Here is a 21,843-nt window from a genome sequence, read left to right as displayed (position 1 = left end):
AAGATTTTGTGGACATCTTGTGATCAACCAAACCTCCTCCAGATGTGTTCAGGGACGCACTGTGAACACATTGGGCAAAAGTGTAAAAAAAAAAAAAAAAAGTTCATTTTCAATCCACAACTAATCGGCAGCAGACTCTCAGGTCTGGATGTCGGGGAGAGCAAAATATTGCCCAGATGAAAAGATATGCTGGTGGACCTCCAAAACTTCCAAAAATGAAAATTTCAACTAGCGGACCTAAGCAACATATCTGTCAGATGGGCTTGTCGGAGTAATTCAGAAACTGCTGATCTACTGGGATTTTCACACACAACCACCCAATGGTCAGAAAGAGAGAACAAATGCAGTGAGCTGCAGTTCTCTGGGCCAAAATGCCTCGTTGATGCCAGAGGTCAGGGGTCAAACTGGTAATGCGATGATGGAAAGGTAACAGTAACTCAAATAACCACTCGTTACAACCACAGTATGCAGAAGAGCATCTCTGAAAGCACAACACGTCAAACCTTACAGCAGATAGGCTACAGCAGCACGAGACCACATCAGATAATGTGAGTGTCAATGGTGGAATGTAACTAAGTACATAAACAAGTACTGTACTTAAGTATCATTTTGAGGTACTTGTACTCTACTTTTCAGGTCAATATTTAACATAAAAAACATGATCAATTTAAAGTGATAAGACATTTTTTTATTAAACCTCATAACAATGGGCCTCATTCACCAATATCTTCTTAAGAATCTTCTTAGATTCTTTCTTAAGTCCTTCTTAAGAAGATTTCTAAGAAGACCCTACGTCAGATTCATCAACATGTTCTTAAGCCGCTGAATTGTTCGCAGCCGTGTTCTTAAATTGATGAATGCCATCTCCTCGTAGCGTGCAGCAACCGAATGAAGGAAACAGCAACAGAATGCCTAAAGCAAAGCGTTAATCCGTTAGAGCACAGGTGGGCGGCTGTGGCTCAGTTGGGAGAGTTGGTTGGTGGTTCGATCCCTGACCATCGCAGCCAACATGTCAAAGTATCCTTGAGCAAGATACTGAACCCCAAATTGCTCCCGATGTGCTGTGTTCATCGGTGTGTGAATGAATTCCCAATGGTGGCAGGTGGGACCGTTTAGGGTAGCCTCTGCCATCAGTATGAATGTGTGTGAAAGGGTGAATGAGCGCAGTCTGTAGTGTAAAGCGCTTTGAGTGGTCGCAAAGCGACTAGAAAAGCGCTATATAAGTGCAGGTCCATTTACCATTTACAGGTAAAAAAATAAATAAAAAACTTTAGAAGTTCTGCTGCAGGAGATAATTTCAGGAATGATACCTTTATATATATATATATATATATATATATATATATATAAACAGACATATGTATATATATATATATATATATATATATATATATATATATATATATACATATATGTATATATGTATATTTATGTCTCAGATCACAGGAATAACACTTTGATTTCCGGGTGTATTTTCTCTATCTTACATAATAATTTCTACACATCTTCCACAAAAGTAGTTTAAATGAGCCCTATCTGGATAACAGTAAAATGCTGCTTACATAAATGCATCAATAATATTAATCTAAAAATATATTTGGAATAAATAAAACAATCTGAGTGGGTCCATTTTGCATAACTAGTACTTTTACTTTTGATACTTTAAGTACATTTTGATGATGATACTTTTGTACTTTTACTGAAATAAGTTTTGAATGCAGGACATTTACTTGTAGTGGAGTATATTTACAGTGTGGTATTAGTACTTTTACTTAAGTAAAGGGTCGGTATACTTCTTCGACCACTGGTGAGTGTATAAGTCATATAGAAGCATAGAAGTTGCACCTGCCTGCTTTAAAGGAAATGAAAGTGAAAAAAAAAGTGTCCCAGAGAGCATGAGGTCAGTATCAGCTGATTTTGGTCACACTTACCCATGGCTTTGGTCTCCTCTCCTTTGGCATTGAGGATAGAAAACTTAAACTTGGCGCGCACCTCGCTTTTTGGGCAGCTGACTAACAGCAAGTAAAGTGACAGATAGTCTTTACTCTCCTCATCCAGACCTTTAGGGTTCACACGCAAACACCTGGAGGCAGGAAAAAGAGAAACACTGATCAGAAAGGTTAAGTAATGCTTCATTTCCTAGAAGCATTTTTTTCTGATTGGTTGTATGCAATAATCCTATTATTCTATCCACAATAGCCCTCTAGCTATGAGTATGTATTTCAGACTCATTCTGTTAGACCTTTACAAATTTTGCATCCTTGGCTTCGCAGTCAGTTCTATTGATTTCATCCACAACCCTTCACTTATGCCAAGGTGATGTTTTGATGGTAATGATTCTGCAATACGCACTAGTGTTTATAGCACTAAACTATATCATTATATCTGTATAAGTGAAGTGAAATATATAGCCTTAGAAAGGGTTGGGGGTTTTTCAAAGCTTGAATGAAAACCAAACTCCATTCACTCCATAATGAAAAGCTTTCAGTTTCACAGTTTCATAGGCAGCTGAGATGAAACGCAGTGAGCAAAAGAGCCTGAGCCTTTTTTAACACAAACACACACATAAACATGTATGGCAACATTTCAATGTCAAACAGCAATAAACTGCCAAAAGCCAAAAACATTTCACAGTTCAAGTGTGCACAGGAAAAAAAGGAAACAAATGTACTTCAGTACTGGTGCTGCATCAATATAAAAATGTACTGTGGAAGAATCACAGTATAGAACATTGATTATTTGACCTCCTCTGTTTCTGACTGCAGCTTTCCAGGTCAGTGATTTTCAGAGTAATGGATGGAAGCTGAGGGAGAAATGCTGAAAAAAATGTTTTTTTATATAATTCGTTCATTTATGTATTTATATTTATTTTTATATTATTTAATTTACTAATTATTATCTTATTTAGTGTAGTTAATTTAGTTATTATCATTATGTATTATGCATAATAATATATAAAATATTAAATTTTGATTTGCCATATATCTGTTTTTAATTGCCTATCTTTTCAAAGTAATAGAGGAACGAGGAGGGGAAAATGTTAAATATAAATATATATTAATATATATTTATATTAATTTATGCATGTGTGTGTGTGTGTGTGTGTTTATTTATTTGTGTATTAATTTAATTGATTGAATTATATTATTATTAGTAGTAGTAGTAGTAGTAGTAGTAGTTGTAGTAGTAGTAGTAGTAGTAGTAATAGTAGTAGTAGTGGGTGGTAGTAGTAGTTAGCCTGGTCATATCCATACTGCCTTGCACGCTCGATTTCATTTTGAACCTGCAGCTGGTCTGGAAACGACGGCCATTTGTTAGCCCTGTTTTAGGTATCCAATCACAGAACGGGGAGGGACGGCAAGACGATGAGGCGTACTACTCAACACGCGGAAGCTTGTAGTTTTGTAGTTTTCTTACGGATCCAACATGGCTGCAGCAGACGTGAAACTCTCTTTCGATTTAGCTGTAGACGCCGTTTTAAATAGTTTAGAGCGAAAGTTGATTTTAAAAGAAGAACAACGTTTGACTTTACACTCCTGTTTCACCACCAAAAAGGATGTTTTAGCATTGCTTCCAACAGGATTTGGCCAAAGCCTAATCTACCAACTAGCCCTGATACCGCTCGCTGCTGTAAGCGGTCTATTGACCATAAAATCAGTGGATGTGTGTGGCTGAATGACATGAGGGGGAATAAGGCATAAAAATAAATAATCTTGCAGAAAGCGAGAACTGGAGAAGCAAAGCAGCAAACAACACTCTCTCAGAGACATACACACACACACACACACACACCAACACTGCCAGTAGACGGTGACTAGCCAGAGTCAGAACATGCTGCAGAAAAACATTGCAGAAGCAGAATTGAGCATTTTAATCTCAAAGTACAGATGGGCTAGTCTGGCTATCTAAACATCAATTTATGTCGCTCTACATACGCCATCTGGTATAACTGATACGATTGGAAAGAGCTCATTCGTAGCGCCCAATAAACGGCTCTGGAGGATCGTAAACCACGCCTCCTCTAGTCTGGTGTTAGCCTGTCTAAGTAGTAGTAGTAGTAGTAGTATTTCTATTATTAAAAATGTATATAATGTATAATATATAACATATAAAAATCTTATTTGCCTTTTTTAATATATATATATAATTTTATTTTTATATGTATTTATTTATTTGTGTTTTAATTTAATTAGCTTAACTTAGTTATTTTAATTGTTATTATTATTATTATTATTATTATTATTATTATTATTATTATTAGTTTATTATTAGTTTATTATTAGTTTATTTAAAAGGGGACAGTGCAATTTCATAAAACACATGATTATACATGGTTAAAAAAGCCAGAGTTAGCCAGAAGGCTAGTTTTCATCTGTAGCCCCCTGGCCATGATGTAAAAAAGCAGAGAATTACGAAACAAAAAACAAGCAAACAAAAAAACAAAAACAAACAAACAAAAAAATAAAAATAAAAATACGTACAATATACAAAATACATATACAAACACTTATGATACGATTAAGAAAAAATACAACATCACATACAACATCACAACTTAACATTTTATCATAACATCAAAACAACACAACAGGCTTATCTTTTAGTGTTGGCAGCTGTAGGTGTTGATAAGCCACAATTTCAACTTTTTTGTGAAGGCCTTGTATGTTGTTAGCAGTTTAACCTCCTCAGGTACTGAGTTCCACACACTTGCACTCCTTACTGACCAGGCCGACTTACTGAAAGTGCTCCTGCGCAGAGGGATATAACAGTCACCTCTGACAGAGCCTCGAGTAACACGCTCAAGGCTGTTTCTTTGGCTGATGAACTCTTGCAGAGGATCTGGAGCCAGTTTATGCAGTACTTTATAGGTCAGTTTTAAGTCTGCAAATGTTTGAAGACTGTCCCAATTTAAAATACTGTATTTTTTTTTTTAAATTGGACAGTGATGATAGTGCCTAGGTTTTTTATCCATAACTTTAATTGCTTGTTTATACAAGATTTCCAATGGTTTCTTTGAACACTGACCAGCCTGGGACCAGCTGGTTAGGCAATAGTTGAAGTGGCTAAAAATCATTGAATGCAAATACATTTTTGCGCCTTCAGTTGACATTTCATTTCGAATTGCACGAAAATTTGCAAGATTACACTTTTTTTACACAATTTGCCAATATGGGCTTTAAAAGAAAGCTCTGAATCTATTATTATACCAAGATATTTATATTGGCTGACAATTTGTAGTCTTTCTCCATTAACATGTATGTCGGGGTCAGATGATACTCTATTTGTTTTAGTGAAATACATGCCGACAGTTTTAGAAATGTTTAGCTGCAGGCAGCACTCCTGCTACCAAGTTGTAACACACGACATTGTATTAATGACTTTGGCAGCAACAGTGTCTTTGGTGGGACCATGAACAAAGAAAACCGTATCATCTGCATACATTAAGCATTCAGCCTCCGAACAAACAGTGGGCAAATCATTACTATAAAGATTAAATAAAAGGGGGCCTAATATTGACCCCTGAGGGGTAGCCTAAGAGAGTCAGATCTGCAATTATTAACCGATACAGATTGTGTTCGATCATGCAGATATGATTCAATCCAGCTCACAACGCTTTGAGAGAAGTTAAATTTTAAGAGCTTTGTAAGAAGAACAGAATGATTTACTGTATCAAATGCTTTCCTGAGGTCCAAAAACACCGCCCCTACAACTCCACCCTTATCGAGAAAGAATTTTATTTTCTCAATAAAGAGGCATGTAGCCATTTCAGTGGAATGCTTGGATCTAAAACCAAACTGCATGGCATGGAGAGAGGGGGAGCTGCTGTTTAAGTGATGGACAATCTGCTGTGCCACCCATTTTTCTGCGATTTTGGAAATAGCCGGAAGAATGCTTTTTGGGCGATAGTTATGCAAGGAAGTTGAGACACCGGATTTAAAAACAGGGGTAACAATAGCAGATTTCCAGGCCTTTGGGAAGTGACCAAATGAGATTGAAAGATTAATAATTGAGGCAATAGGAGTGGCGAGAGCTGAACCTAGATCTTTTAGCATGTTTGGGTCCATTCCAAAAACGTCCTTTGCTTTAGATGGTTTAAGCGATCTAATTAAATCGATAACTTTAGTCTCAGTAATATTTGTAATAGTAAAGGACTGCATTGCAGGCAGTGCAATTATTATTATTATAATTATTATAATTATTATTATTATTTACATATAATATATAAAAATCCTATTCAACATGGCTATTTTTCTAATTGCCTACCAGTAAAAAGACTTCTGGGAAAAGGGGGCTCCAGCTATGAGCTGATGCTATCCGGGAGGCCTTGGCATGGAAATGTTTGGGAACCCCTGTTCCAGATAACCTTCCTGACCTTAAAATGAACATAGAGATTACTTAAACGACTGTAATGTGGATCCAATGTTCCACTTTCTTTTAAATATAGTAATACATCAGGCTCATGGAAAATATATTTTCCCCAGGGTTTTTAAAAGATTAGCTATGTTCAGTACATTAATGCTGCAGGTGCATCACAGTCTTTTTATGTTTTCAAAGAGCAGTTTCACAAAGAGAATCCCTGCGCAGGCTGTTATATAGTTAAAGAGATTTAACATGAGTCACATTACCATGGAGATCATGGTCATTACTTATATCTGGAAATATCTGGGAAGCTAAACCATTCAAGACATGTCCATTTCAAACGTTTTTTTGCCTGATTCAACGACACTTATTAAAAAACTATTGGAATATAAGAGGAAAAAGGCACTAATTGAGCATTTAAGACTGTTCAAACTGGCAATATACTACCAGTTTTTGGCCTGTATTTTAGATTTTTGACAAGCTCTTGAATTCATCAGGATAAGTCTTTTCATTGTTTTTATAGTTGCAATTTGTGCTCTCTTGCTGTAATGCCTAAAGGTGTGGGTCTGACCTGCAGAGCACTATGGATCTCATTTCTCTAACAAGCATCTATGGGAGCATCGGAGAAGCAGGCAATAATGCTGCTGACAGTGAGGTATGATACAGGGGGCTAAAAAAGAACAGTCACAATTGTTCTCTCAGATAAGATGAAAAAGCAGGTAAACAAGTCTTGGCTGGGCACTTTACAGCAGGAAGTGGACTAATGGCATAATGTCCAAAAACAATTTAGCTTCATGTGGTATTTGAAGAAAAGCCCCAATGTTTCTCTGAAATTGTGCATCTCCATTTATTTCTAATTTAGGCAGGTAACTTAACAATCCCAGAGCCACTGTTGTGTGTTATTTTACCCGAGGCTACAGTCATTACTTTCAGCCCCCATGAAATGGCCATGTTTTTCTGTGTAAGATACAGAATTTGTTGTCCTGCTCTCTAGAAAGCTCTTCTGTGAACATGGAACAATGTCATTTTATTTCAAGGCTATCTTATGTCTCTATCTCTAGCTTACTATATATATATATATATATATATATATATATATACACATAAGTGAAATGGAAGGAACTTCTGTGTGTTCATTTTTTTCATGTTATGTTGCTGAAGATAAAAGTGCGGTGTCAAGTACAAGCTCTTGAGATCTAAAGAACATATTCATTATTAGTGCCTTATGGACAAATGCATAGTGTATTGAGCAGAGATATATATTTCCTGTTATACTGGGTAAAGCATTCTCTCCATCGCTAACTATAGTACATCGAGAAAGATAGTAAGAAAGAAAGAAAGAACAGAGATGTTTCAAGCGTCAGCGATGTACAATAGTTCTCGGAAATTAGGTCTATACTCAGACATTGCTTTGAATAGAATAGCCTCGAATAGAGTACAATGTGGGTGCTGAGTGCACAGGAAATGCATAAAAATGCTAAAACAAGTAAAGAACAAGTTATAAAAAGGGTATGCTTGAACGGTCACTCCATTAATGGTCTTCAATGAATGTAATATATATTAATATAATATAATATATATTAATATATATATATATATGTATATATATATATATTAATATAATATATATAATATATATTATTTGAATAATTTGTGATGATGTTTTAATAATGTCTACAATGTTTTATTGTTTTTACATTATCATTGTCAAGTGATTTTTTTTTTTTACCCCGGGAAGACTAGCTCGTCCAATTTTGGTGAGAGCTAATGGGGATCCTTTTAACAATAAACAATGAAAAGTCTAAATTCAAATATACACGGCCGCACATAAAGTTAGAATAAAATATTTTGTACCCCTTTCCATGAAATAATTGTGACAATGTGATTTGTTCTTGTATATGTGTATATTATCTTCTCAAAAATGTATTAATCAATCTCTCCCAAACACTTCACAATGAAAATGAAACCACAGATAACAGAGGATTGTGTCAGAAAACTAAATTATTCCAACTTTATGGGCGACTGTGTACTCCATATTCCAACTGTTAAAAAAAAGAGAATGTAAGAAAAGAAGAAAAAAAAAGCATCACTACCGCTGTTGTTTGCCTCGCACGTTCTCGTGTGGGCTGTTCGGAACCAAAGTTCACAGGCGCCTGGAAACTTTTAGCTGCTTATCTAGCAACAGTGAATTGTCATTTAAATCTTACTGTGGCGAGCTAAACTGAAATGAGGGAGCTCTTGTTGTATCGGTCAGTTCTGACAGCCCTAATAAAAACAGGAGAGCTGTTGATTTGGATATACTTTGTAGTTCTCATTAATCTCATCAACCCCAACAGTCGGTGGGAGAAAGAAAGTTTATTCACCAGAGCCACTTCACTCAGCTCCGTCAGCTCCATCTTATTTGTAATCATTTTAATGACCAGGTTACATTCTTCGTCACTGAACGGCTTGCTCCGCCTGCCTATTTCTTGAGCTACCACGTAGCTAGCCTTTTTGTTTTGTTTTTTGAAAACAGTATAGCCTCTCTTTAGTTCTTCAAGCTTACTGGTGCGGCCCTTGCCTGTGAATTTGTCGGAGTTTTTATAATTGGTAACATAATGGCGTTTTATGTTGAAGTCCTTGAGCATGGCATTAACCTGCTTGCAGATCAGGCACATGACTTTATCAGACCCATGAGGAACAACAAAATAAGCTTTTTTTCTCGAGGTGCCTGACTCCGGCTCCCGCTCCGACTCCATCTTCACAGCTGCTGTCATGTAGAGAGAGGTGTGAATCAGCAGAGGCCCCACGATGCGATTTTATCCTGATTATCCTGATATTATTATGATTTTAAGCATTTTGCAATATGCTGAGTATTGGGATACAATACATTTAACTGTTTAACTGCATTTTGTGTCCAAAGAATCCAGTCAAGAATTTTTTTGTCAAATAAGAGAAAATTCTCAGGCCATTCATCACACTTCGGTCTTTTATTTCTGCACAAAGAGAGTCAACTTGCGGGAACCCAGGGAGGCTATTTTCATTAAGATAGCATGACGTGACTTCCGGCTTAGTGACTCATGGAGTAAGACGTGCCTGCGGGAGCTGCTGTGAAACTCTCTTAAATTAATATATAGGGCCTTCTCGTGAACTTAATATTTCTACAGTTTTACTCCACGAGCTCGTTGGGACTGCATTACAGGCCGATATGCCCCCAAAACAGAAAAATACGAACAATCCGACGGCGAGGCTAACGAGGCCTATCCCCCGGGCTGCGTCCCCGCCAGGGAATAGTGCGGCCAACCCACCGCACCTGCTAAGCCTCCCCCTCCGGAGGAAACTGCTGCTGACCCGAGCATGACTTCTCCGGACTTTAAGGCTGAACTTCTTGCTGCTCTTTGAGAAGAGATGGTTGGCATTTTTAAGACGGAATTGAAGGCGGCAATGACAAATAACTTTACTCAGATAGCTGCAGATTGTTAAGACGGAGCTAAATGCTAACATGGCAGCTATCCGATCGGAGGTGGATGTGCTAAAGGTAACTGTGATTGACATGGAGGGCTCGTTGTCGACATGCACTGATGTGGTGTCACTCCAAAGTAAAGTGGACAAACTTTCGGCCCAACTTGTTACTCTAGACAGTAAGTGTGAAGATTTGGAGTTGAGATCTCGCCGTAACAACATCAGGATAATAGGTCTACCAGAGGAGCACGGCACGATCGACGCGACCACAGTTTCCACCCTGCTGAAGGATGCTTTTTCGGCTTGGGAAAAGAGCCAGTTGTGGACTGTGCGCATCGATCCCTACAGCCTAAGCAGAAACCCGGCGAGCGCCCTCGTCCTATAATAGCACGTTTATACTATTACGCAGACAGTGCTGACATCCTCCGACATGCTAGAAACCAGCGGCAGATCAAGGTGAAGGATTCAACAATCTCCATTGCAGCCTTCAATGACATCCGACGCCAGCTCAGGGACATTCCAGACATAAGGTATGGGCTGCTACACCCAGCGCGTCTCCGGATCACCAGAGGGGATGTCACAAGGGAATTTACATCACCTAAGGAGGCCGCTGCCTTTGTGAAAACACTGAAGTAAACTTGGGTTTGTTACAGCATAGTTATTAAACACGTGTTTAAGTGTAGGTGCCACTGCAGTTATGTTATTATTATTATTATTTATTTTTTAAGTTATTTTAAGTGGTGTTAAAGTGGTTCTCAACAGCTTGATCTACCAAATAGCTTTGAGTAATATACCACTACCGTAGACATGTTCAGATAATTCTGATATGAATGGCACCGTAACTCCTGTTCTAATAAGTAGTCACTATATTTCTTAGATGGTTCTGAGTCTTGTGTTGTTTAATATTTAGGCCCTATCTTTTGCTATATATTTTTTATCTTAATGTTTCCAGGAGCTCCAGTTAAGTTGGAGCGAGGTGAAGATGACTGTTTGGTCCAAAGCCTTAAGTTTACCCTTCTGGTTTATGACTCCTTGTGGAGTTAGCACTGGTGTCCTATCATTTGGGGATGGGATACTGGAAGGTGCCATGGGGGGAGGGTGTGCGAACTGGGGTGAGCTTGATAAGTTAGCTCTTTGTGTTTGTGTGTGTGTGTGTGTGTGTGTGTGTGTGTGTGTGTGTGTTTCTTCTTTTTGTTTTGTTTTCTACTTTTTCTCCTTCCCTTCTTCCTCCCTCGTCCCTGGAGTGTGGGGTTGGGAACCTGGTTGCCTCCTATTTTAATTCACATCTCACATGGCTAATGTTTCAGGCCCAAATGTAAGATTTATCAGTTGGAATAGGGGGTGCTGTCAAGTGATGTAGTGTGTTCTCCAATTTAAATCGCTTGAAAACTGATATTGTGTTCTTGCAGGAAATCCACATGAGGAACAAAGATCAAATCAGACTGAAATGTCCCTGGGTTGCTGAGATATTCCATTCTAGTTTTAACTCAAAGGCCAGAGGGGTGGCCATCTTGATCGGTATATCTGTCTCATTTACCCAGACAAATATAATTTCTGACAAAGATGGCAGATACCTGATAGTTTTAGGTACTCTGTTTCATGTGCCTGTCCTATTAGTCAATGTTTACGCACCAGATTTTGATAATCCTTGTTTTATGAATAAGTTGTTTGAAAGTCTGCCCTCTCTGAATGACCGTTTTTGGATTTTTGGAGGGGACATGAACTGTGCTATTGATCCTCAACTAGACCGTTCTAAACCTGGCTCAACCCAGTCACTAATGGCTAAGGCCCTTCACAATTTCATGTCTGGCAATGGCTATGTTGACCCCTGGAGATTTCGTAATCAGAGCAGTAGGCAATATTCTTTTTATTCGCATGTACACCAGACTTTTTCACGCATAGATTATTTCTTTGTAGACGCTAAATTTATGCCAAAAGTGACAAATGTCTCGTATCATCCAATTATTATTTCAGATCACTCACCAGTGTCCATAGATGTTCAGATTTCCTCTGGATCTCGCTATCCCACCCAGTGGCGATTCAATACCTCGCTTCTATCGGATGGCAAATTTCATAAATTTGTTACATGTGCAATAGAGGATTTTGTTACTCTTAACCAATCTGATTCGGAACCTATCTCTAAAGCGCTACTATGGGAGTCCTTAAAAGCATTTTTGCGAGGTCAGATAATTTCATACTCTGCACACATAAGGAAATTAAGGATTTCAACTATTCAGAAGCTCTCATCTGATTTAGAATCAGTAGACCAACTCACAAACGCTCCTTCTGACGATCTTTCAAAGCAGCGCGTGGCCTTACAAACTGAGCTAGATCTTATCACAACTAATGGGCCGGATCGTCTATTGCTTCATTCTCGTTCCAGATACTACGAACATGGAGACAAGTCTGGTAGGTTACTAGCCCACCAGCTGCGTCGTCAAGCAGCCTTGCGTTCAATACCTCGCATTAGGGATGGATCGGGAGCGTTGCAAGAGGACCCGGGTGTTATTAACTCTGTCTGTTCATCTTTTTATGAATCCCTGTACAAGTCTGAACTCTCATCAGATCCGGTTGATATGCACAGGTTCTTAGACGAACTTCAGTTTCCTACCATTCAAGAATTAAACTTAGCTGGTCCCAACGGGTTTCCATTCGAATTTTATAAAGCTTTCCAGACCAAACTTTCTCCATTACTTCATTCTGTTTATCTCAAATCTCTCTCCCTCCTACATTGAGACAAGCCTCTATTAGTGTTCTTTTAAAAAAGGACCAAGATGGTGATATCTGTACCTCCTATGGGTCAATCTCTTTAATGAATGTTGACACAAAGATTCTTGCAAAGGCCTTGGCCCGCCGACTTGAAAAGGTCCTTCCTACAATCATTTCTAAGGAACAGACTGGCTTTACAAAGGGACGCCAGCTCTATTATAATGTTCGTACTTTGTTAAACGTTATCTACTCGAAAGAAATAACAGTCATACCTGAAGTAGTGATTTCAATTGATGCCGAAAAGGCGTTCGATCGAGTTGAATGGAATTATCTATTTGCAGTCTAAACTAAATTCAGATGTGGTGAAAGTTTTATATCATGGTTACGCCTTCTCTATACACTCCCCTGTGCCAGTATTACCACTAATAACACTCAATCCAGCATTTTTTTTCTAAACAGGGGGTGCAGACAAGGCTGCCCCCTGTCTCCTCTCCTGTTTGCACTCACAGTGGAGCCCTTGTCTATGTATTGGAGGACCTCTCTCACTTTTGATGGTATCACCCGGTCTCGTACAGAGTTGAAACTGTCGTTATACGCCGATGACCTGTTACTATACGTCGCAAAACCAGTAAGAGCCTGCCGGCGGGGCACTGAATCCGCACTGAAAGTCATTCAAAGAACCTCTATTTGTGCCCGCCTGACCTTGATACAGTTTAGAGTCATATTTAGATTTGGTTTAATTTCATGTGACCGTTGTTTGTTCTTAAAATTATACAAATTTAAATCTAAGGATGTGTACAACATGTTTAATGTCGACACCAATGTATCCTGGTATAGGTATGTCCCTCTGTTGTTTTTTGTATACACATCAATAAAAACTTGAAACACAAGATAGCATGACGTCAGAGGTCACGTGACCACTTTGAAAATCACCTTGAAACATAAAAAAAAGCCTAACTTTGCAGCACTATTTCAACACTATATCGTAATGCACATGGTGCCTATAGATTCCTTAGATCTTCTAGTTTCATATGATACCAGTATCCAGTATATTCTTAAAAGTGAGCCCACTACAGCCTCCAAAAATAAATAAATAAATAACTAATAATATTGCCACGCAAAATATCGCGATACTATGCTGTATCGATTTTTCCCACACCTCTACTGTAACAATCTCTTCCCCGAGGCAAAATGAAGCGGTCCCAGTGGTGAAAAAAAACATTGCACAGTAGACCTCTGGGCGTGAGGTCAAGTGAGGTCTAAACCACACCTGTACTTACCGCTTATCCCTATCCCTTAAGACCACGAAACGGAGATTCATCCTTTCAAAGCAATGTACAGTTGGATTAAAAACTAACAACTGTAATTCATTTCGGGCTACCAGAATTGTTTCTGCGGGCCGTCATTGGCTTGAAGGCCACTCTTTGAGAACCTATGGTCTAGACTGAAATCTTATTTCTCCTTCTAAATCTGTGTTTCAACAACCGACTAAAGCTTTCTTTCCAGTGCACTGGAATAAGTTTTCCTGGGAGGATGAGCAGTGTGACACCCTGATATTCGGAGCAGATTTCCACATATGAACCAGCACCATGCCACCCTGCCGCTGCACATGTTCTGACCACCTCTGTGACCTCTCTGCTTCTTCCGCAATCCCTTTGTTTTTCATGAAGAATATGTCAAACATACAGTAGGTCTGACTGGTTAACTGGCGATACAGTTTTACATTTTAATATTTCCTAAAGTTATGCATATCACATCCACATTTATCCTGGCGCTGACTGTGCTTTTATATTTCACTCTGAGTCGATCACAATGCGAGAAAGTAAAGTTGCAGATAGATTCGACTAAATTCAAGCCTTAAAAAAATGATTATTCCAAACACGTGTAAGTAAACAGTGGAAATACAGACAAGATGAAGGTGCACTAGACGCCACTGAAGCCTGCAAATGGATGCTTCAATCTCTTGAAAACAATGTTGTTCCTCTCAGAGAAGCAACAAGTAGAAAATGTAGTTAGAGAGAGTGTTCTCCAACAGCTCTCCTCTCACAGCAGCAACAGTATCTGATGTCTACAACAACCTGCCTTCACGAACCATTTGAGTTTGTCGTTGGCTCCGGAGGAGAATGTGGAGCTTTTGATGACCTCTCCCATCTCCTCGCGACAGAAGCTGAAGTTGTTGATGGTCCACATGTAGGAGAACTTCACCACTTTGATCTGCACAGAAGAGACACAAGAAGAGCTGAAAGTAGACTTTTTTTATTTTTTTATCTATTCTATATGGGTAAGTGGTGTTTGGTCAGCCTGGACTTCAAAACCGCACATCAAAACTGCCTTTCATCTTAATAAACACTGACAACAAACGGAGGGAAAGAAGAAAGGATATTGTAAAAGCGGCAACAGAAAAAAAAAGGAAAAAAAAAAAACAATTTTTCAGGAGGAGATGAAAAAACAGGCATCATCAATGACATACTTTATCTGCCTTGGTTCTTAACAGGGAAGTGATGTCTGAACTAGCAAAGCCTGTGCTGCAATGACTGAAACACGATTTCACAGTGCAGGTAACCTTTAAACAAAGCTGAAAATGACACCGAATTAGGCCTGTGATATCGAATCAGCCGGGAAAACACGGTTATCCAGACATGATTCACTCACATGTCCATTGACCTGTCACATAAAATATGAAGCTTTATGGATTACTGATATATATTTCAAGAGGACTTCTTCTGACAGACAGGCTTACCTCTGCTTTGGGCAACACACTCTTTCCACAGGGTAAAGTAGGGACCAAAAGGCTCAATTTAAAGCTATGATATGTAACATTTACACATTAAAATGTCTAAAAACAACAATACCTATGTTATATATGTGTTGAATTGTGAACTTACATATCCCAAATGTTTCCAATAATGTTTAAATCCAGAGAAATCTGTATTTCTTTCAGTGTAATTGTGTGTTTAATTTGGTTACCTGTCAGTGTCATCATATAACCTTCATATAGTTGCTCTAACTTCCACAAAAACAAGGGAAACACTGGATGATACATCAGTAAGAAATCATATATCCCAGAGTGTTTCAGACTTCTATACTCAATAATAGTAATACAGCATTTTGTCTGGCCTTCAGCATAATTTATTCAATAATTGCAGCCTTTTTGCAACACAGTATTCCAGTGGTGATCTAATTTATTGATATTTATATAACAATCCAGCTACAATGAGCTAATTTGACAAGTGGTCCATGCAAGCCACAAAGCTTACAGTACCATTGTAACACTTTCATAATGTTATTTTTCCATATTGGATTGTTTACGGCATGATTAAATCTGCCACAGAAGTGTAGCTATAGTAGCTGTACGAGTAGTCGACTAATATAATGGCAAGTTAGCAAGTCAACATCTTACTTGAGGCTATGAATGAAATAAAACATTACTCAGTGTAACATGAATATTTCTGCCTGAGTCAATGAAGACAACAACTCCCATGATCCCCCACTACTCCACAATAAAGTCTGTCTTGTTATTGTTTTTGATTTGAAGACCGCTGGTGGCAGAAACTACTTACTGTGCATTTGACATTTTGCAAAAACTCTTGACAGAATAAAATGGTTAGTTATGCAGCAGTGTGCTCCTCTCTCATGCTGCACTCCCTCCTCACCTGAGTATAACACCAGCTCTCAGCCGCGGGGCCGCTGGACATTTCCACCGGGGGAGGGGGGCTTGGGGCTCTGGACATTGCCAGCCTTGATGCAGAGATGTCCTGAACGGGGGCTGGAGTACCGGCCAGGTGTGGGGTGAGGCGTTGAGGGGTGCGCAGAGCAGGGAAGGGCCAATAATCAGTCAAACTGGCCGCCTCCTAAACAACACCTGCAGTACGGAGAGCTGCAGAGAGATGAATCCAGTACAGCGGGGCGTCCAGACTCCAAAATAGCTACAGGCGCTCTGTGGGGACACAAAAACACAGTCATTAAAATAACTTTAAACTAGTGAGGCACACTACTATGAAAAGCTGTGACCTTGTGTGAGCACCAGTGTGTATGTGTCTGTGTTTGACAATGTCAAGGCAATTCCTAATTGAATGGTTAGTCTAATTGAGCGGTATTTCCTAGTAAGTAGGACGTAAGGGGTCTGAATTCATTTGCTTTAAAGGAGGCTTCAGCATTCAAAGCACAGCAGCAGCGCGAGCTCTGCTTCACTGGGGGAAGCCTTCCTTTATCTGTGCGTGGTTTCGTCTTTGTTTTGCTTTGAGAGGAGCACAGCGCTGTGCCAGCCATCTGATTCCAGCCACGGTGGACGGGTGCAGCCTGGCTGAAGTGAAGTGCAAGACTTTCATCTCAAGATGCCAGTCTGTACTCGCACAAACACACCCACAAGGTCATGCAGTACTTTTAAAAGCCAGCAATGGTTTGAAAAGGTCAAAGTTGTTTTCTACAAGAACCCACATCCAAGATCTTTTTCATTCAGTTTTGCTGCGATTGCCATATTACAATTGGCAAAGAGAAACTTTCTCATTATTTTGTCTAATTTCTGGTCCTCTTCTACACCAGCAGTCTCAGGGGATTGAAAATCTTGTTTAAAAAAGGAACACACGACAGTTTGGTTTCAAAGCTTAATTTCTCTGCCACCTAAATCTCTCATTTCCGCTGGTTTCATGCTCTGCTCCTTTCCACACATTTCATACCGAAGTCGACATAAGGTCTCAGGATCTGGCTTTTCTCACTCAACCTGCACGTCCCCCCGATCTCCTGCCAAAGAAACCCTTCCACTCCACTGCTTAATTAGTGGCTGATTGAAAGAGAAGTTCAGGACCTGAGAAAACTTGGCAGAAACTGAGTATCAGACGGAGAGCGCAGAGACAGAGCGAGAAATGAGAGAACGGGTGAAAAGTGACACAGACCTCTGTCTTCGCGAGTGGATTGTAGACAGGAGAGGCGACCTCAGCAGCTCCACACCCAGACACGACTTAATTAATGTTTAGAGATAACGCCTGCATCTGATCTTCCTCAATCCAGTGCCCCCCTTTTCTGCTTTTGTGCTATTTGTATCTGATGAAAAAACACTGGTGGCATTTTCGCTCAGTAAAACAATAAAATATTAATCACAAAAGTTGGGAGAACAAGGCTGCACTAATTTGCAATTTAAATTACCTGAGACTTCCTGGCAATTAATTATAGTCTATATGAGTGAGTGAGGGTGTATACGCAGATTCTTACACACATGTGTACTTCAGTTTGTGTGTGTGTGTGTGTGTGTGTGTGTGTGTGTGTGTGTGTGTGTGTGTGTGTGTGTGTCAACATCCAGCCTTTGTTTCACAGCATATCTGAAGCACAATTTAGCAAGAGCTTTACTTGTATCCTGTCCCTTAAAGAGCAACATGAATGCCAAGTAATCACAGGGAATCAATTTAAGAAAACATGACAACACTGGCAGCACTGCTAACAGCCTCGCAGCTTTCTAAATAGACCCAGATGACACTTAACCAGAATAAAGCTAAGGATGTTTTCTTTCATCCTTTTCATGACAAACATCAAGAGCAGAGCGGCAGGAGGAAAGCAGCAATAACAACTCGGAGAGATGGAGGAGATGTGTGCTAATCATAGGACTCCCTCAGAAGAAATGTCTTCAGACAGTTCATTTGTCATGGGGATCAGATGATGACAGCGTGAATGGAAAGAATGACTAATAGGTGATAATACACACAGCATAGAGAAAATAAATATTGTCATATTACAGTGTATGGCAGCCAGGAGATTTACAAAGACTGTGTTCCCCCAAAGGCAATTAAAAGACAAAGTAAGGCGGTAATGGAGGTGCTGTGCTTCAGATAAGGGAGTGTTTGTTTCTGCTACTTAGGCTCCATCAGCAGCTCGGAGGTTGGATAAAAAGCAGCGGAAATAAGGATGAGGGTAAAGTCGCTCAGAGAGAGTGATGCAGAAAGAGAGCTAATTCTGCACATCTTTATCTCTTCTCTGGCAAATACAGCAAACTTAAAAAAAACAACAACAAAAAACAGCTTATCATATTGCACACAAACACACAAAGGCCCTGCTGTGAATGTGACATTGTGAAGTCTATAATGTTCGGTTCTTGCTGGGATTCAACAATATGGTAGATAACAGATAATAGTAGAAAGTGTATTTTTCTGCAAACCAGTTAACACAAATTGAATATTATGGGTTTCACAGAGAGATGCATATTCAAAGCATGGTGTTTTAATTGAATTAAATTAGAGTGTATGAGCATTCAGAAGAATGTTATTTTTGTTTGAACTAATGCAACATCGTTATCTAATATATGATGTCAGGCTGCATATTATGACTCTTTTTGCCACAATTCATCTGTAGATTGTTTCTTGATGAGTCTATAAAATGCCAGAAAAAAAAGTCAATATCAAGATTTTAAAATGACATGAAACAGAAAAAGCATCAAAACTTCACACCAGAGGATAAATGCTTGAAAAATAACAAATATAAGAATTATTGCTGATTAATTTTCTGGTAATCAATCAACCGATCCTTTTACTAATATGATGTAAAACCCTGATTCCAAAAAAAAGTAGAGACACTGTGTAAGGCATCAAATTTGGAATTTAGAGTGTATATTTACAAAACGAAAAAGTTAATCAGTTTGAACATATAGTAGAAGGGACATTGCAAATCACATTCTGTTTTTCTTTTTCTTCTTTTTACTTTTTAGACAACATTGCAACTTCTTTGGAATTGTGGTTGTATTTATATTCTAAAGTATCAGAAGATTTTATCGCTAGATCAAACCAACAAAAAAACATATTGAATGAGGAAGAGCATTATCCTGTCATCATCAAACATGATTTGTATACACTAACGGGCAGTCAAATTACATGTACCATAACGGCCAGGGCTTTATTTGCCCCAAATTTTGTAGTACAGTTATTGCTACAGTTATTTCCTGGCTGCAGTGATGGTGCGGACCAATCAAAACAGCTGGAGAGTATGAGGAAAATGTGTTTTTTCAACATTAAAGCTGAGTTTTGATAATCAGTTAAGGATAATAAAAGAATGAATGAATGAATGGATGAATGAATATGTTCTAGTAGAAATAAAAAAGAAACAGGTATGAACCTGAAAAAGAGCATATGTCCCCTTTAAGTGTTTTATGGTAGCACATTATAGCTCGTGAAAAATATGAAAGGCTTAATTTAAACACAGTTACTTTGACAGTACACCATAATGACGTTCCATTGAGCTGAGAGTCTCACTAACAGCTGCCTTGGCTGAAGTGGGACTTTGGAAGCCGCAGAGCAGTCACCACAAAATCAAGAAAGAAACTAATTTGTAAGATTGTGTGTCATCTGCATGTACAATGCAGCAGGTGTGGGAGTAAGAAGAGAGAGTACGGGCCGCCTCTATCCAACATCCTCGTCCCATGCCTGTTTTCAGAGACGGGAGCCAGATGAGGAGAGTGAGACCTGGAGCCCATTTATATTCATTACAGAGAGACAGTCTGCTCTCCCTCTGCCAGTCCAGCCTCCATCTCTCTCCATCTCTCTGTCACACACCTCAACACGCCAGGGACGAGTCTGACAAACCAACAGACAGATAGATTCAACTTCCTCTGTATAAACAAGAGCTAAGCGAGGTGATGCTGCATCTGCCTCCTCCATCAGCATGAGAGCTGGAGGCTGCCCAGACACTGACCAGACCGTTACAGGTGGACCACATACAGTAACCACAACACAAGCTCATGTTACACCCTGAGTCAACACATGATACTCAGCTCATGGTGCAATAAAGCTTGTGCTGTGATAATAACTCCATCTGTAAATTTTACATGGTGGTAGCATATATTTCTGCACATATGTTACCTCCATCTGCAAATCTGATAATGTGAACAGCTTACAATGCATATTTACACTCGAGGACACATTTCTGTTCATTTGTTTTTCCATCTGTGCTTGTGACAATCTGAATAGCTGCTGATGCACATGTCGGCCGCACAGCCGATCCAACCTGCAAGTCTGTCTGTGAATACAATGCATATTTAACTGGTTTATTTTCAACATGCTCGGCTGTCAGACTGTCATTAATTCTATCTTTAGTAGTTTGATCAAATAAAAACAATTTATTTCAGGAAGAGCGGGAGAAAGCTGCTGGGGAAAGTGACATCTGGAATACGCTGCTTAACCTGCTGCCCCAGTGACAACAAATAAGCAAAAGAAACACATCGAAAAATACATTCCCAACACTTATCTTAATGTTTATATTCAAGTTTGATCAATTGTGATCTCAGATTTGACTTGTGTCTCAATCCTAGGGGTCTTCTTTCTTCACAGTGACCAAATGTAGATATTCAGGTCATATTTTTAGTTTAATCATTCTAGTATTAGACTGGGATCAAGTGGGATTTCATTGTAAGCTGAAAGTCGTATATCAACATGCATGCTATCAACGGGATGTTAAAACAGTTTGACATTTACCATGTTAGCATGTAATATGTTCACTATGTATCTGTGTACAATGTTTATGTGTACATTACTACAATGTCTTTATTGATGTTTAATAGTGAAAGTAAGAGCCTTTCCACACACACAATGCCAAGATAACTCAAAGGATTGGGACTAGACAGCTGAATAGCCTTTAGAAAACCACCAATCAGTGAGGTTAATCAAATATCAAGCATAAAGATCGAACTCTGGAGCAATGGAAAAAGGTCATGTGGGCCGATGAGCCCAGATTTGCTGTTCCAGAGCGATGGGTAAGAAGAGAGGTGGATGAAGTGATGCAGCCATGTGGGGGCAGTGTTATAATCTGGGGTTGCTTCAGTTGGTCAGGTCAAGGTTCAGCAATGATATCTGGTCAGCTGACTACCTGAATCTACTGAATGTTATTTTCATCAATGGATTTTTTCTGCCACGATTCATCTGGCTCAAATTGTGAAAGAGTGGTTCAGGGAGCATGAGACATAATTTTCACACATGAATTGGCCACCACGGAGTCCAGACCTCAACCCTATTGAGAATATATATAAAATATATTATAATATATATTATAAATAACAAATTAATTAATTAATACATGTATTAATTATAAATGCCAAATAGCAGATATGTATGTAGTCTATAATGTGTTTAGAATGTATGTATATGTCTTATTTTTTATATTCTTTATTCTTCTATATCTATGTGTCTGTATATTGAGCTGCTGTGACAACTAAATTTCCCCACTGTGGGAAAAATAAAGTCATATCTTGTCTTATCTTATAACTAAAAAACTATATATTATGACTATGTTGTTGTTGTTGTTGTTGTTGTTGTTGTTGTTGTTGTTGTTGTTGTTGTTGTTGTTGTTGTTATACTGTGC

General features: G+C 38.9%; 1 protein-coding gene across 2 annotated transcripts in view; it reads right to left on the bottom strand.

Moving 5' to 3' along the window:
* Positions 1–21,843, bottom strand: part of spop (speckle type BTB/POZ protein) — a 127,346-nt gene that overhangs the window by 58,222 nt on the left and 47,281 nt on the right. For both annotated transcript variants that reach the window (XM_059348901.1, XM_059348902.1), the window contains exons 4-6: positions 16,164–16,447; positions 14,603–14,724; positions 1,932–2,083 (exon numbers count right to left, since the gene is read on the bottom strand). In XM_059348901.1, the coding sequence (XP_059204884.1) occupies positions 1,932–2,083; positions 14,603–14,724; positions 16,164–16,241 (352 nt within the window). In that variant the 5' untranslated portion in view covers positions 16,242–16,447. The remainder of the gene's footprint in view (positions 1–1,931; positions 2,084–14,602; positions 14,725–16,163; positions 16,448–21,843) is intronic.

This window comes from Centropristis striata, chromosome 13 (genome assembly GCF_030273125.1).
Source record: "Centropristis striata isolate RG_2023a ecotype Rhode Island chromosome 13, C.striata_1.0, whole genome shotgun sequence".
In the NCBI taxonomy this organism is placed as follows: Eukaryota; Metazoa; Chordata; class Actinopteri; order Perciformes; family Serranidae; genus Centropristis; species Centropristis striata.
This window is presented reverse-complemented; position numbering and strand designations above follow the sequence as displayed.